This window comes from Stegostoma tigrinum, chromosome 13 (assembly GCF_030684315.1).
Source record: "Stegostoma tigrinum isolate sSteTig4 chromosome 13, sSteTig4.hap1, whole genome shotgun sequence".
NCBI lineage: Eukaryota > Metazoa > Chordata > Chondrichthyes > Orectolobiformes > Stegostomatidae > Stegostoma > Stegostoma tigrinum.
The window spans coordinates 26084858-26102924 of NC_081366.1; the positions used below are offsets into that span (position 1 = coordinate 26084858).

At 40.4% G+C, this 18067-nt stretch overlaps 1 protein-coding gene across 1 annotated transcript in view; it reads left to right on the forward strand.

Annotated features, from left to right (window-relative positions):
* Positions 1 to 18067, forward strand: part of LOC125458168 (PDZ and LIM domain protein 4-like) — a 116331-nt gene that overhangs the window by 39928 nt on the left and 58336 nt on the right. Inside the window, exon 2 of the mRNA XM_048543133.2 lies at positions 12244 to 12395. Within this exon, the coding sequence (XP_048399090.1) occupies positions 12244 to 12395 (152 nt within the window). The remainder of the gene's footprint in view (positions 1 to 12243; positions 12396 to 18067) is intronic.

Below are 18067 nucleotides of genomic sequence, written 5' to 3' on the forward strand. Positions count from 1 at the left end.
CAACTGGAATTCCATCAACAAACACATTGGCTCCAAATCAATCTACCATCCCCTGAGAAAAAGAACAGGAAATGACATCACCAACCCAAGGAAACCTAACCAGATAAATAGAAGGCGGGACATAACACCAGCGCTTCGTCGGAGGCTCACTGATGTTACCTAGAATGGTGACGAAATGTCTGAAAACTAACCTTCCAGGTCAGTGAGCAAACTCACATCCAGAGTGTCACTTCTGCTTTTTGGGTTTTTTGGTATGGTTTTATCTATGGGGTCCAATTCCTATGTTTTTGTTAATTTTTGAAGTATGGGTAGAGAACCATGTCCGTAGGAATTCCCCTCTGCCAAACATAAACATGCATAGGAATTCCTTGAAATATGGGTGGAGAACCAAGCAGAGTAGAACAACACCGCTTCATCGAGAGGCTCCACTGATGATGTCACCTAGCATTGTGATGATATGTCTGAACAAGAACAAGCCAGCTCGGTGAGCAAGTCAACAACCTCAGGGACTTCAACCAAGATTTAATTTCCTAGTTAATGTTTTGAAATGTTTGGATGGGTGAATTTTTTTTTTCGAAAGCATGTACTGAGGGCATAAACCACTTTGCAGTCCCAAGTCGAGGGGCTTTCTGGATTGTTTATGTAGAAGTCTGAAGGTCAACTTCTTGTATACCAGAGCCAGAACAACTCCCCCTCCCATTCTTTAGATGACATGTCCATCATGGGCCTCCTGCAGTGCCACAATGATGCCACCCGAGGGTTGCAGCAACAGTAACTCATATTCCGCTTGGGAACCCTGCAGCCCAATGGTAACAATGTGGACTTCACCAGCTTCAAAATCTCCCCTTCCCCCACTGCATCCCAAAACCAGCCCAGCCTGTCTCTGCCTCCCTAACCTGTCTTCCTCTCACGATCCCTTCCTCCCACCCCAAGCCACACCTCCATTTCCTACCTACTAACCCCATCCCACCTCCCTTGACCTGTCGTTCTTCCCTGGACTGACCTATCCCCTCCCCACCTCCCCACCTATACTCTCCTCTCCACCTATCTTCTCTTCTCTCCATCTTCGGTCTGCCTTCCCCCTCTCTCTCCCTATTTATTCCAGAACCCTCACCCCATCCCCCTCTCTGATGAAGGGTCTAGGCCCGAAATGTCAGCTTTTGTGCTCCTGAGATGCTGCTTGGCCTGCTGTGTTCATCCAGCTTCACACTTTGTTATCTTGGATTCTTCAGCATCTGCAGTTCCCATTATCCCAGAACAATTCTTACTGAGTTATCGAGGGGATGTGTTTCCTCCGTTTTGCTAAATAAATAGTCAACAATATCTTTGTGCAATTTTTTTTCAAACTACAAATAAAGGGTTGTGAAATGGGCACCACAGCAATTTTTAGGTTGCATTTTACTGTAATCACTAAACTCCAATAACACTGTTTACATTAACAATGAATTTTTTTTCATTTTTAAATTTGTACAAAGTAAGATTTATGGTGTGATGTCTTGGAGAAAATACAAGTACAAAGTCTATGAAGGGAATGTTTTTTAAATTGCACAAAAGTTAACTCTGAACAAAAATCTACCAAATTTGGGTAGCCCTTCTTTCTTTGTCTCTTTCTTTTTGTTTCCTGTTGTTCTTTCCACTTTTCCAGTCTAAATTAATGTACTGTGTCTAGCCAGAAGACTCCGGAGAGTATATAGTGCAGAGTCCTGTTCATCTGGGTTGCAAGCTGCAAAAGAATGCATTGTCTGTCACTCGAAGAAAACTGGTCTTGCACCTCCTTTTGGCCTTAGGAGAACCCACACATATGTCAGCTAGTGGTAGGCATATGTGATTAATGAAGACTGTGTTCAGTTAGAATTCCAACAATAGATCACTTGATTGGTTGGTTTGGATTGAGGCTTGACCTTTTGGCTACAGAAGTTTACCATCCTGCCAGTGAAAGTACAGTTGTGAAAGAATATTTCCTGAATCTCTTATTTCCCTTACCCCTTTCAAATGCAAGGTAGGAAATAATTAAAATATTACACAGACCAGGAACCAGCTTCCTATTTTTGTGACAGGTTTTTATTGTGTACACTGTATCAACCCTGCTAAATCTTGTGTGATTTATTTCTAAGGCAATATACTTTGCTTTGTTAATTTAAAAGAACTGCATTAAGTTTTTTTTTAAGCTTCTTTTGCATTTGAATGTTTACATTCATTTAATGGGATTTGAACATTGCTGATGTGGCCAGACTTTACAGCTCATCTTCTTCAGTTGCCTCCGAGAAGATGGTGCTCAGCTGTCATCTTGAATGGTTGCAGTCCATACAGTGTAAGCACATCCTGAATGTTGTTGGGGTAGACAAAAAATTCCAGGATTTGGACATAGCAACAGTGAACATAGAAATGTTTTGCTGTACATTGGGAAATGAAGTGCTGGGCAATTGTTTTGCCCGCAAGAATCGCCCTGAACTTGCCTGCCAACATTTGTCTTGGGCTTACTGTAGTGAAGCTCAGCAAAAGCTGAAAAAAACCATTCTTTCTGCTTGGGGACTCCACAGCCTTTGTGACTCACTGAATATCGAGCCCAATAATTTTACAGTCTGATCACCACCATCTCCTATTTCCTTTAACCACCAACCCTATTCACTAGAAACAAGAACACAAGTTGCTGGAAAAGCTTAGCCGGTCTGGTAGCATATGTGGAAATAAAGCAATGTTTAATGCGAGACCTACCTTCTTCCTTTTTTGTTTTGTTTTCAGAATCCACAGTACTTTTAAATTTTTGTTTAGTACCCTGCACACTAGATCCTCCTTTCAAACCACTAATGGTCCCCACTAGCAGCTAATCATTCTACCAGGCTGACATTTTGCTCATTCCTTTTTGTCTGCCCAACTCCCCCGATTGGTCTTCAGCATAAATGCCAATTTTTCTTTTTTTTCTCTCTCTCCCTGGCTAAAACAAGTTTTGAGGAAAAGTCACTGAGCCCAAAATGTTAGCTCTGCTTTCTCTCCACAGTTGCTGCCAGACCTGCTGAGTTTTCCCAGTGATTTTTGTTTTTGCTTCCGCTTCACCTTGAAGCGTGCTGGAGTCTGTGTCCTGGCAAACTGAATAACTGGGGCTGTAGAGAATACCTTTTTTAAAATAGAGGGAGGAAGGATGTTGTCGGATAGGTATTATGATGATAATAATATCCAGGGTGGGACCGGAAGGGACAGAGTGTTTCAACATTAGGAAAACAACACTGGTGAAAACATGGTAAAAATGTAATGGCTTTTTAAAATGCATGCAGTATTTGGAAGAAAACAAGTTAATGAACAGCACAAATATAGTGGTTAATGGATATGATCTTGGCCATATTGGAGCTGCAGTTACAAAGAGATCAAGGCTGGCAAGTAAATATGCCAGCATCTCTGGATTTTTGAATAGAAAATTGGTGTGTATTTTGTCTTATGGCAGTGGAATAATTGTGAAATTAATAATTTATAATCGGAACATGTTGAATCCATGTAGGTGGAAGATTTTGAGGGGTAGAAAAGGAAAACCCTGGTGGGAATAGGCTATAGGACCCCTAACAGCTATACCAACGGACTGAGAATAAATCTGGAATTAAGGAGATTATAGTTATTTCTAAAAAAAATTTATCATGGCTAATTTTAAATTTCATGGATCTTGGGAAATTCAAATTGGCAGAGGTAGCCACAAGGAAGTATTCGTGGCATATTCAAGTATGTTATTCTAACAGGGATCAGACTACGTTTTTGGATTTTTTTCTTCTGTTTTTTGCTTTTAAACTTGTTCACTGCATGCAAATGCTGCTGTTTTAGATCAGCACTTGCTGCCCATCCCTCTTTGCCCCGAGTGCTTCCAAGAGGTCAACTACATTTGATGTGGGTCTGAAATTACATGTAGACCAGTCCAAGTCATAGAGATGTACAGCAAGGAAACAGACCTTTTTTGGTGCAACTCTTCCCCTTCCCCCCCCCCCCACCCCCCCCCCCCCCAACCCCATGCTAAGCAGATACCCTAAATAAATCTAGCCCCACTTTTGCCAGCATTTGGCCCATATCCCCTCTTTAACCCTTCCTATTCTGATACCCATCCAGATGCCTTTTCAAATGTAGTAATTGAAGCAGCCTTCACTTCCTCAAGTACGTCATTCCATACATACACCACCCTCTGCATGGAAAAGGTGTTCTTTTTTCCTCTCTCCCTGTCTCCCCCTCGTGCGCATGCGCCCCCCCGCCTTGGTTTCTCACTCTGCTGCCCTATTTATGCCCCTCGTGAGTTTTATTATCCTCTACATATAAGGCTGCCTCCTGGCCTCCTAATGCCTCAAAAAAAGTCTCTGTTCAGCTTCTTCCTTTTTTTTTTAGCTCAAACCCTCCAATTCGGCAATGTCCTTTGTAAATCTTTTCTGCACTCTCTCATTTAAGGTCAGGATGGCAGATGTCTTTCCCTAAAGAAGACTATTGAACGAGATGAGTTTTTAAGGGCAATCAACAATTAACAGTGATTACACAGTTGCCTTTATGCCAGGTCTCTAATCAAAGTTACACTATTTTATCATGGTGGGATTCAAACCAACGTGTCCAGAGATGTGGCCTATGGTTCTGCATCACTGGCACTAGCATTACTACTATGCCACCACCATCTCCTTAAATATATAAATTCTTATTTTGTAAAGCTTTCTGTAGTTGCACTCGCACAAAGGCATTTGGATGTCCTTGTGCATAAATCGCAACAACCAGCATCCAAAGTACAAACAGCTTTTTTATTTTGACTCCAGATATCCTTTTATACAAAAGGGAGCCAGTTCAATAAAGACTTTTGTTTATTTGCTGATAGGTTGCTTACTAAGTTGAATCTGGGTAAAGGGTGATTTTCTTGTGAGGAAGGTTAAGCCTGTACTCGCTGGAGCATTGAAGAATGAGAGATGACCTTAATGAAACCTACAGGATTCTTGAGGGCTTGATGGATTGTTTCCAATTCAGAGAATCGAGAACCAGAGGGCAGCATCTGAGAGGAGGGGGTCCCCCACAAGCTGCAGAGAGGTATAGAGACTGGGCCATTAAGATGCTCAAAGGCTGAGACAGTAGATTTTGAAGCCAGTAAGAGAATATAGAGTTATGGATATAAGGCAAGAACATGGAGCCAATGATTCAGATCATTCATGATCTCACTGAATGGAGCTGCAGTCTCAAAGGCTGAATGGCCTCTGTTTATTCATCTGCCTTTATGGTCTAGGACCCAACCAACGCACCTAAAGCTTTTGAGCTTTTTTAAGTGGCTTGGAGTAGCACCACTGTTGCATTTTAAAAAGTTCCAAACTTGAACACGTGAAGGTTTTTTTATAAACTTCCACAATAATAGAATTGTGTGGACTCTTCTCAGCTGGGGATTACATTTTCCATGAATTTATTTGTGCAATACCAATGGTTAGTTTTTTTTTAAGAAAAGTGGACATTGTTGATTTAGCAAATGGTTAAACAGTAGAATATTTAAGCCTGAAAATGAAAAGTGAGCACAAGCAAAGAGCTGGTTCACACTCTAAAAGTCACAATCTACCCTAATTGTTCAGTAATTCACTGTCTATCTTTTTGAGCTGTAGGCAATTCATACTACCAAACTTGTTTCCTAAACACTGACTTGATGGTGGTGGCTTTTTTTTTGAGTAGATGTGAGATTTAAGTCAAGATCCGGTTAATTGCAACTATACTGACCCTCTTTTTTTTTGTTTTTGCTGATCTTCCTGGTCCACTAGTCTCCTCTTTATGGTGCTGGAACTTTGATCACAAGGCTCCAGCCACTGAAGCGGAACCAAATGTGACTGAAACTACAAAGACTCTAATAAATCATGTTGCAGTTGATGTTGATGTTCCAAAAATCTTGCAGTCAAACACACATACAATAGTATGCTTCATCATCTCCACTTCTGACAAAACGAACTTATTTTGTTTGCACTTTTCTGGCTTATATTTCTGGGATGTTTTGATCCTTTCTGAATTCTGTTGGATATGGCTACCCTTTTTTTTTGTATTGGTTCATTAAAATATTTTAGAATCAAAGAATCCTGACAGTGTGGAAAGAGACCATTTGATTCACAGGGTCTGCACCAACTCTTTTTGAAGAGCATCCCTCCCAGATGCAGCTCCTTTCCTATCCCTGTAACCAACATGCCTGCATATCCTGGACATTACAGATAATTTGGCATAGCCAAGCCATCTTTGGACTGTGGGAGGATACCGGAGCATCTAAAAGAAACCTATGCAGACGTGGGCAGAATATGTACAAACTCCACACAGTCACCCAAGGCTGGTATAAATCCTGGGTCCCTGGTGCTGTGAAGCAACAGTGCCAGCCACTTTGCTGCCCCAATATTGGCTGATTTTTGAGAAATGAGTCAGACATTTTTATTTTTTCTTAATCTTAAACTTTCAATATGCCAAAAGTACCTAATCACAAAACCGTAGATACAAACTAGAAAGATAAAGAAACCAAAGGTTAAAAGTTTAAACCTTGCAGTCAATCTTCTTGTAAAGGAGAAATATTGCTTCATCCTGAACATTGTAGAACAAAGAGGATTCCAGGTGGAGGAGAATGAATGCACTGGTCCTGTTTTTGGATGATGGAAACATGAAGCGGAAGAGAAGGAATATGTGGAATGAACATTCTGAAGAAGCATTGAATGTGGGCATAGTTACAACATCTAGATACTCAAAAAAGTACATGAATAGGAAAGGTTTGGTAGGAATATGGAGCAGGCAGCTGGGACTAGGTTAATTTAGGATACTGTTTGGCATGGACTTGTTGGACCCTTGTTTGTTTTTCTGTGCAATATGACTCCGATACAGTTCCAATCATTAAGACTACAGTGTACATTTTTATTTTGCTGGTATGTCAAGGATGCCTGAAAGCTCAAAGGTTTAATCTAGTGATGACTCCTTCCAACAGACGTTACAAATGAAATCAACGTGCTACAGAAACTTAGCAGGCCTGGGAGCATCTATGATCAGAAATGCTATAAGATTTGGAATCTAATATGACTCTCAAAATGTGTTTACTTCAAAACCAAAAGTCCTATCAATCTCAATGGTAACTTTCATAACTTTGTTTCCTCCAGCACTTTCTTTTTATTTCCGACTTCCAGCATCTATTTTGTTTTGGTTTTATTACAAATACAGTCCTCCAGTTCGTAAGTTGATCTGTGATATAAGTGCAGATCATGCAGTTGATGCCTAGTAATTGATTTTGATAATGACATTTCATGCTTTTTAAAAAATTTCTATAGCTTTCTCTTGTGTACCACAATTTTCTAGGGGACAGGTTTGTCTTGTCCACTGCAAATTTTTAAGCTGGATCTAGATGCCTCCCTCATCAGTTAAGGTTCGGTGGCCATAGGTGGCAATATCGAATTCACATCAGACCTTATTTAGTGGTGGAGCAAGATAAAAGGTCAAAGTGGCCCAACTCTGTTCCTAATGTGTATATTTCTTCTCTGTCTTTTTGTTTGTTTTTCTCTGCCTTTTTTAACATCCTCTAATTTCTAGTTGAGTTGTTTGTTTCTTTTTCGCCAGTATTCACCACCTTCGAAGAAAGCCTCCACATTCTGTCCAGCTGAGTGGAACTTTGAGTGGGTTTTCCTCAGTTGCCTGTATTGCCAGGGTCTGTACACCTTTGCCACCTTTTTGGAGTTAGTTGTGAATCACCAATAGTGTGTATTGATGATGCAGAATGACTGCACGCCCTGTGGTACAAGGTATGAAGTCCTCCTGAGGAATCATTCTCTCCTTGAATGAAGATTCTGACAAAAGGACGAGATCTGAATTTGACATGTAAAGTCATAATTGCCTTATGTTAATATTTTGTAGCTTAATTTAAAATCATGTCTGCCAGATATTTAATTGTGTTTGTTATCTCCCCATCAGAAGGGTGAAAATGTCACTACTTATTTCTCGCTCATGCTGTGACTTGGACTATTTGTGACTGCTGACTTCCACTCCTTTCCTCTTCTGCCTTCATTTTGCAGTGCCTTCAGCAAGGAGCAAAAAAAATTCAGTGATTTTGTAGGTCTGATATTCACTTGATGTCTTGAATGTATTCTGTGAAGGTGAATGAGATAAATCCATTACATTACGAGTCACTATGCAATCATGCATGGTTAAATGGAAGCTGCTTTTTTTCTTTCATAGGACGTGGGCATTACTGGCTCTGTCAGTATGTATTGTCCATCCCTGTGTATCATAAATAATTAGCTGTGGCTAAAATTTGAGATATAAGAAATATGTGATGGGGACATCTCGGCCAGACTGACTGAAGTAGGGAACCATTAAACTTAGATAATAAAATGTGAGGCTGGATGAACACAGCAGGCCAAGCAGCATCTCAGGAGATGCTGCTTGGCCTGCTGTGTTCATCCAGCCTCACATTTTATTATCTTGGAATCTCCAGCATCTGCAGTTCCCATTATCTCTGAAACCATTAAACTTAGTTGGTATTAGGGTAAATATAAGTTGGTCAATAAATATTTTCTGTCTTCCCTCTCCCCTGGGCAGCTGATTTAGACCACTTATTGCATTGCACCCAAAACTGATACACCATGCTCTTCCTCCAATTCACCTTCTCCCTATTTCCATCAACCTTTTTTAATTAGTTGGGAAGCACCACAAATTGAGTGCGATGCAGGGATGGGAAAATGCCCCTATTGCAACCATTTCAGCAATTGCATAGATGCATATTCAGAATTGGGGCTCGCTGTTGCCCTTTTACCCGTCCAAAACACACACACTCTTTTTTGGCTTTCCCATTGCATTTCTGTTACAACACATTTGTAGGTATGCAATGCTAGGAAATCAAAGTGTATTGCCTCAATCCAGCTTAAAACAGAGGAGGCTTGAGTTCTATATTTTTCCTGCACTTCCAGCCCCCTCAATCCTCTTGCTTGGAGGCTTCCTTTATGTTGATAAGGAGTCTTGATGTTTTATTTTTGTTGTTGGAAGATTGAGAGAAATTATTAAATGTACTTTGAAATACATAACCACCCACAGCAGCTCTGATAACTATAAATTTCACTTTATTCACCAGAGTTTCACTGTTTCCTTTTGATCAGCTGTTTAGTAACCCAGTTGTGATCTGGCTGCAGCTTGAGAGCTGATTCTGATGTCAGTTTTTTAAATGTTGAATTCTTTTAACCCCTACTTCTTACACTTTGCATGTGGAAACTGACAAGAAGCCTTGGTTTTGCAAGTGTTGTTTTTTATTTGTTAACTTTGACCCATTTCTATGAGATCTCAAGATAAGTACCAAATTACCAGACTTTTGGGTGTTGTAATGAAGAGTTTCAATAACAAACTCTTGGCAACTTTCTCCGTAGGGAAGAATATTAAAATTAAGAACGTTTTGAAAATTTAAAAATGGGATTTGAAATAATTCATCAGCCTTGATTATATTGCAAATATATTAAAATACTGCTTCTGTTTTATCTCCTTCAGCACACTGTCAGATACCTACAAGGCTGTTTTGATATAAGACCTGATTCTGCAGTGATGGAAAGAAATAAATTTTAAACTTGGCTACATATTAGCTATTTCGTAACTGCTGCTTGCTTCAACTTGCTTCAATCTAACTAAACTGAATCATGTGATCAAAGCTCCTGATTTACTTTTTCTGGAACTTGTGTTAAAGTCGGCAGAACCATGTTTAACTTTAAAATTTTTCATGTGTGTACATACGTGAAGGACATAGTTTTAGTTTCATTTTATATTTGTTCTGAGAGCACTGGGTGGTCTGGAATTTTAATAAGGCATTTAAATGAAATCCTTGAGGTGAACAGTTCAGTGCTTTACAAATCAATGATAGAATAAGGGTGAATGGTGGGAAATAAGCTGTTGTCTGACAACAATGTGTCCTATGATACATGGAGACAGAAACAAGTTATTTCAGAAATACTCACTAATATTCTGGGCAGTTATGTATGCTAGTTTCTTTCACCAAAAGCAAATTATTCAGGGTGGAAAAAGCCATTAACATAAAATTGACACAGTTTAACAGTCTCCAAACATACTTGGACAAAAAAACAAAAGGCAAGTTCTGAGTGGCTTATGTTAGGAAGAGAATTTCCAGAACCAGAAGGCTTTAGGTGCTTTAGAACAAGACATCCTTACAAGGCTTTTGACTTGCTTTAAGTAGCAAATAAACTGTTACAGTTTGTTTTAAGGATCTTGTTAACAACATTTGCAGAAGGAGGAGTATCAAGTGAACACAGAACCTTTCTGGAACGAAGCCAAGAATGGCCATGCCCACTGAACCTGGAACCCATCTCTTGCTCTGTTTATTTTAATTGTGTGAGTGTTACATAGATTGAATAAAATCCTTTTTATGGTTTTGTGTTTTTTAGAAGTCTTGGTTGAAATTGTAGAACAGTTCTCCTAAAAGAAGGGGGATGGAGATTTGTTTTAAGTAAACACTTTTTCTGATATAGAGCTTTCAGAATGAATTCTTTACACTAATGAAACAATTTTCTTAACAGTTGCGAAACATTTATTTGAAGCTGACGAAGTCTAAGATCACAAAGAAATATCAGGTTCTGGAGACTGGGAATTGTAGCTCTGTTGTATTTAAATCCAATAAATGTGATAGAGAAGGAGATTCTCTCTAGTGTCGTATTTTTGGGATTATACGTTATTGTGTCTTGTCTGAAGGTAGTTTGGCTTATCTATTTTAACATTTGTCTTTTGAGTAAGACCGTTGCCTCATTGTTAAACCAAATATGCAGCATTGTGTGGTTGTGCTTCAAATGGAAGGCCACCTCATTAAAACAACAAAAAAAACTAACCAGCAATGGATCAGTGTGGGATCTGAGTTGACCAGTAATAACATTAGCTGGGATCATAACATTCCCAACATAATGCCAGTTGATGGCACTACCGTTGCTTTGTCAGTGTCCTTTAGACTTGAGTTCTAGTGATCTAGAATTTTGTATTTCCTAAATTTTGATCTATTTTCTGTCAGCTAGACAGCTATTGCATTAGAAAAGTGTTTCTTCCTGCTGTTTTGTTAATATATAGCAATTAGGTTGTTTTTTGATCAACTGCCTAACACCTTTGCTGAAAGAAATTAATACTTAAACCTTGTCACATGACTCCCAAAGACTTGTAAAATATTTGCTGTCGAATATATATTATTGCAAAAATTCTTGACTGGAGTAGTTACATTTCACCATGGACCTTTTAGCAGAACTTTACCAAAACTTCTCTGTCTGAGAAGGCTACCCATATGTAACCACAGGCCAAAGAATTAAGAGTATATCTTTTCAGATGTGTGGTCTTGTCTTGCTTATGGACATAGAAAATAAAAGTCTCTAATTGGATCTGCCCAAAATTAAAAAGAAAGGATAGGCTTGATTTTATTGTACAATGTTTGTTTGAAAGCTGTTTGTTTATAATTTTAAGGAAGCTATCCTCTTGGACTCCAGTTGCTTGACAAAGTTCTTGTTTAGAATTTGCGTTTGGTAGCAACATTTTTATGTATTGAATTGTAACCATGACATTGAATCTAAGCACATGCAGTGGTAATCTGATTTGAGTTAGACTGCATAGAAACTCTGTTATCATTTAGGTCACTTCTATAGATGAAGATATTCCTTTTACTTCATGCAGGAGAATTTCTAAAATGTTTGGATTTAAATCCAGTGGGTTGTCTTATTTTTGACACAATTGTATCTCTTTTTGAATTGTATCTCAGTTGTATCATATGATGGTCTCTGTCTCTGTCTCTGTCTCTGTCTCTGTCTCTGTCTCTGTCTCTGTCTCTGTCTCTGTCTCTGTCTCTTTTTTCTGTCATTATGAATCAATCCCTGCACTTCCCTACCATGACATACATTGATTGATTTGATTTGTGCAGTCCTCCTCCTCCTCCTGGTTTTGCTCCCCATCTGTTCTGGCAATCCCATTCCATTTGGCCATAGAAATAATCTGTCCAGCACTTTACTTTGGACCCCCCCCTGCCCCTCTCCGCCCCTTACCTTTTGTGAGTGTGTGACCATCTAACTATGTTGCCACGAACCATCAACAACAGCTGCCAAGTGCATTGCATGGTCCGGTCCTTTCTTGATGTATCAGGCATTGTGTGCCAAACAAATATACTCATTAAACTGACCCTTCTAAACAGTTTCAGGCTGTCTAGACCAAATGTAATCATGGATTTGTGTTCCATTTAATGAAGTCACAACTTCTAAATTTGAGTGCTCCTTTCTTTTATTGAAGGTTACCCCTGGAAGCAAGGCATCCTCAGCTAACCTTTGCCCTGGTGATGTTATTGTGGCTATCAATGAAGACAGTACAGAGAATATGAACCACCTGGATGCTCAAAACAAGATCAAGGCCTGCACAGACCAGCTCACCCTTTCCATTAACAGGTCAGTACTGTCATTCGAATAAATAATTTTAAGGTCAAATTATGTGAAAAGTTCTCAGCAGGGACAAAAGTGTCAAACATAAACTTTCAAAAAGACAGTCCATTTCTGTAGTTCTTGCTAGTGAATTTTCCAACTGCACTTTTTTGCTTCTATCTTCCTTCTCTGATTTACTTGAATATATTTTGCAGTGAATTGTTCTGCTTCACTGGCAGAATAGTGTACTGCCGAATTTCATAGCACGAACACCATTAGACTGGAAAGAATACTTGAATCTTTGCGCAAATTAATATTTTAGGACGAGGATGGAATATTACAAAATATGGAAACTGGCAAGAAGCAGGGGTGGGAAAAACAAAAGCACACATGGATGCTCATACATGCACTCTCTCATTGCAAGTCTCTCTGCCTAGTGGGATCGTCACTAGATTATTAATCTAGAAACTGTTCTGTGGATTGGAATTTAACTCCTATCATGGTGAATGATGGAATTTGAATTTGATTAAAATTATATGCAATTTATGACCTACCGATGGTTTCATGGCCATTGATGGTCAGGAAAATCACCTCTGGTTCACCACTTTCCTTCAGAGAGGGAAATCTGCCACCTTCACCTGGTCTGGCCTACTTGTGACTCCAGACTCTCAGCAATGTGGTCAACTCTCAACTGCCTTCTGCAATGACCCAGCACAGTTGTAGAAATTTCTTAACAATTGATAACGAAAAAATAAAAAATCAGATGGACCACCTGACATCAACTAGGCACCGGAAGTGACAACAGCAGAAAAGATTTAACGCTGGAAGTGCTCCTCACTAACATTTGGGGGGGGGGGGGGGGGCGCTAGTGCCAAAATTGGGAGAGCTGTCGTAGACTAGTCCAGCAACAGGCTGAAATTGTCTGTGAATACAATTGTCCCAGACACCAACATCACCATCCCTGGATTGACCAGCCCCACTGGCAGCACATACTCCGCACAGGTGGTGGCACAATGGAATACAGTTATAAGGGAGCTGCCTTGGGAGTCCTCAGCATTGACTCTGGGCCCCATGAAGTCAAGCAAAAATGGATTTTTTTTTGAGGTGTTTGATACTTTTGTCCCTGCTGAGAACATTTTCACGTAAAAGTTGGCCTTTTTAAACATGGACAAGAAAACCCAATGGCGATTGCCACATCCTGTCCTCCACTGATGAATCAGTAAAGTTCAATGTTGAACAACCATTTGAGGATGGCAAGGGTGCAAAATGTACCCTTATTAGGGGATTTCAATGCCCACCACCATGACCGGTTCAGCAGTAGCACTACTGATCGAGCTGGCCAGGTCCTAAAGGACACTTCTGCCAGACTGGGTCTGAGGCAAGTGGTGAGGGATCCCTCGGGAGTGCGATAACTGTACTCTACGTTTATCCTTATCTGTCTGCTTGTTGCCGATTTTTACATCTGTCCATGACCGTATTGGTAAGAGTGGCCACTGCGCAGTCCGTTGTTTGTTTGTGTGTTTGTTTGTGTTTTTGTTTTTGAAGACAAATTGCTATCCAGAATAATGTTGATCACGCTGTCCGGCACTGTCACTGGTAAATGGGAAGCCTTCAAACAGATCTAACAAATCCAGACTCCGGAAGTACTTTTGGGCCATCAACAACAGAATCAATCTCCCAACATAATCTCTGCAACCTCTTGGCCTGACCTATCCCTCATTTAACCATTACCACCAAACCAGGAGAGTGCAGGAGTGCATGCTTGGAGCAGAACCAGGCATACTTGAAAGTGAGGTATCAATCTGGTGAAGCTGCCAAACAACCCATCCAACAAATGGTAGACTATGCTAAGGGATTTCACAGTCAACAAATCCAGTAAAAGCTCTGCAGTCTTGCCACATCCAATTGTGAATGTTGATGGACAATTACACAGTTCACTGAAGGTGGATACTCCACAATATCCCCATCCTCCATGATGGAAGACCCCAGCACATCAATCTTCAACCAGAAGTACCAAGTGGATTGAACCATTCTAACCTCCTGTAGTGGTCCCCAGCATACAGATACCACTTTTCGACCAATTCAATTCACTCCATGTGTTAGCAAGGAACAGTTGGAGACCTTAGATTTTGCAAAGGTTGTGGCACCTGACCACCACCTGGAATAGTACTGAAGCCTTGTGCTCCAGAACTTGCCATTTTCCAGTACAGTTATGACATTGACATCTATCTAGCAATATGAAAACTGGCCCAAGTATTTCCTAGGTACAGAAATCAAGAATCTGGACAAATCTAATCAGCAGATTACTGCCCCTCTGCCTACAGATATCAGTAAAAGGATGCCAGGTGTCATCAAAGGTGCCACAGTGGCCCAGTGGTTAGCACTTTGCCCCTTAGCACCAAGGGCCTGGGTTTGGTTCCACCCTGTGACTGTCTGGGGGAGTGTGTACGTTCTCCCTGTGTCTGTGTGGGATTCCTCCGGGTGCTCTGGTTTCCTCCCACAGTCCAGAGATGTGCAGGCTAGGTGGATTGTCCATGCTAAATTGCCCATAGTGTTTAGGGATGTGTAGATTGGGTGGGTGGACTTGTTGGGCTGAAGGGCCAGTTTCTACACTGTAGGCATTCCAAGTCTAACTATGTCTAGCGGTGCTGTGAAACTGCTCAGCAATAACCACCTCAGGGACACCAGGTTGAATTCTGCTAGAGCCACTTGGCTCCTGACTTCGATTACAACTTTAGTTCAAACATGGAAAAGAGCAAAGTTCCAGAGGGTTAGCTGTTGGTGTCAAGCCCACATTTGACTGTGACACAAGGAGCCCTGTCATAACCTGGCACACACGATCTTGGTTATTGGAGGTTAATCATTTCAGCTTGAGGACATCTCTGGAGTTCCTCAGCTTAGTGTCCAAGACCCAACCATCTTCAGATGCTTCATCAAATGACCTTCCCTGCATCATAAGGTCAGAAGTGGGAATGTTCTCCAATGATTGCACAAAAGTTCAGCACGATTTCACAACTCCAAGATTGAAGCAGTCCAGCAGTGTATGTCCAGATTTTGTTGCATTTGAACAATGTCCAGGCTTGGGATGATGACTGGCAAGTAACATTCATGCTAGGCAATGATCCTCTCCAATTAGAGAAGATCTAACCACTGCCCCTTGATTAGTCAGTAGTGTTACCAATACTGAAATCCACATCCTGGGTTATCATTGACCAGAAACTTAACTGGACTCACCATATTAAAAATAGAGGCTCCTAGAGCAGGTCTTCTGCTGCGAAGCTCTCTCTTGTGCGTGCGTGCTGTCTTTACTCCCCAAAGCCAGTCCATCACCTACAAGGCACAAGTCATCATGTGATGAAATTATGGGGAGGCGATGGCGTAGTGTTGCTAGACTTTTAATCCAGAGACCCAGATAATATTCTCGGGACCTGGGTTTGAATGCTGCCATTGCAGATGGTGGAATTTGAATTCAGTGCATTATCTGGAATTAAGGATCTAAATAATGACCATGAATCCATTGTCGATTTGGTAAACCTATCTCGTTCACTCGTGTCCTTTTCGGGTAGGAAACTGCCATCCTTCCCTGGTCTAGCCTACATGTGGCTTCAGACCTACCAGCAATGTGGTTGCTTCTTAACTGCCCTTTTAGGCAATTAGGGAGAGGCAATAAACGCTGCCTCACCAGCGACACCCTCAACCCTTGAATGAAGAAAATAACTCCCCACTTGCCTGGATGGGTGTAGCTTCAATCATATTCAAGCTTGACACCATTCATGACAAAGCAACCCACTTAATTGACACCATATCTAGAAACATCCTCCCCTTCCACTGCTCATGTTCCGTAGCAGCAGTGAGTATTATCTACAAGATGCACAGCAGAAATTCACCAAAGACCTGAACACCATCTTCCAAACCCATAACCACTTCCATGTAGAAGGACAAGGGCAGTAGGTACATGGGAACACCACCGTCTGCAAGTTTTCCCTCCGAGCCACTCTCCATTCTGACTTGGAAAAATATCACCATTCATTCACTATCACTGCGTCAAAATCCTGGAACTGCCTCCTTAATGCCTTTGTGGGTCAACGTGCAGCACGTGGACTGCAGTCCCTCAAGATAGCTCACTACTGTCTTCTCAAGAGATGGCCTATTTAAATGCTGACCCAGCCAATAACACTGACCTCGCACAAATGAATAAAAATGTTCTCTCTGTATTCGGTTATTGTTTCAATCAATGTTTCATTTTATTTAGAAGTTTTTGATGTGCAGACATGCTGAGTTTAGTAAGATACCACAAATCCACTCCAGCTTTTAAAGGATGCAATCACTTCTCTGGTGTGCCAGACTTGTCCCTTTTGCTTTTATAACAACATAAATGTCCTTTTCTTTTTACAAAACTTTACAAAGTTTAATGAAGTGACTTTTTTAAAATTTTCTTCCTTTGTCCCCACCCAACTCAAGCAAGTAGAATCTTAACTAACTTTTGCCCCTGTGGTTTGTACAATAGTGCCAACAGAACACATTTCGTTCAAAAAGAAAACAATTTACGTTTGGAGTCAGTGAATAAAGTGCTTTTAACAACCAAAAAAGTTTATCTGAATGTTTCATTTTTTTGAAAGGCAGTGAATAAAAATGTACATATGGTTTAATCCTTTATCGCTATTCAGTGATGTCGTTGTTTTAGCCATAGCATTGATGATAATGAATTTTTAACTTTGTATGCTGGCATATTGAGTATGCATATTAAGCACTGCTGCAGACAAAAACCTACTTGCAATATGAAGTTTAATTACTTTAAGATTTTTGAAAGTAAACAAAATATTATCCTGTTTGTCTTTGGGCCGAGTGGGGGTTGTCTGGTGAGGGACTGCCTTTGTCATGAGGCTCCCTTTTCAGTTGTATAGTCGTACTTCAGCTCATTGAGTTTTTTTAGCAACCTTTCCAGCACTTTTTGAAGATTGCCCCCACTATAAGGACTTCCTGCCTCTCTCTCACTTGAAACTCTTCCAGCAAAATCCTCATTCTTCCTCATAGTCGGCTGAATCCCAGGAGTTGTCACCCCATCTGATGGCTCGCAGTTTTCTAGTCCCAGCAATGCCAATCGAATTATCTGGCATTTTTGCGGTGGGAGTCCCTTTCGACATAGGGTTGGGACATTGGAATAGCATTACCAAAATGTAGCCACATAAGGTCTGTTACGTGTAAATGAAGTCCTCATCTATATGACTTCTTAAATAATTACACTTCTCTCTATTTGGATGCTCTACCACAAACATGTCTAATGTTTTTAATGAGCCTATACTTACTTAAAAAAAATTGCTGACACAATAGTGATGCTGTTTTGACAACTTAACCAATCGCAGACCTGTTGTTCTTTTTGGGGTTAATTGATTTCTTCATTGACCAAAAGAAGTTTCTGTTGTAAATATTCTGAAGCTACTTTTGTAGTTGAGCATTTGCATGATTTGAATTGACTTTGCCAATTATGTTCATGTAGCACAATTTACTTTTAAGTACACATCAGATTTATAATAAATTGAAGCAGAGTGCTGATTCACTTTTTCCAAAATATTTTTCATTATGCTCCTTTTTCTATTAGTTAATTCAGCTTGTGCATTTCTTTCCCCTGTATTTGGAGCCAGAAGAGATTGTTGCAGCACTGCTACCCATCTCTGGAGCCATCAAAACTTAAACAGCAA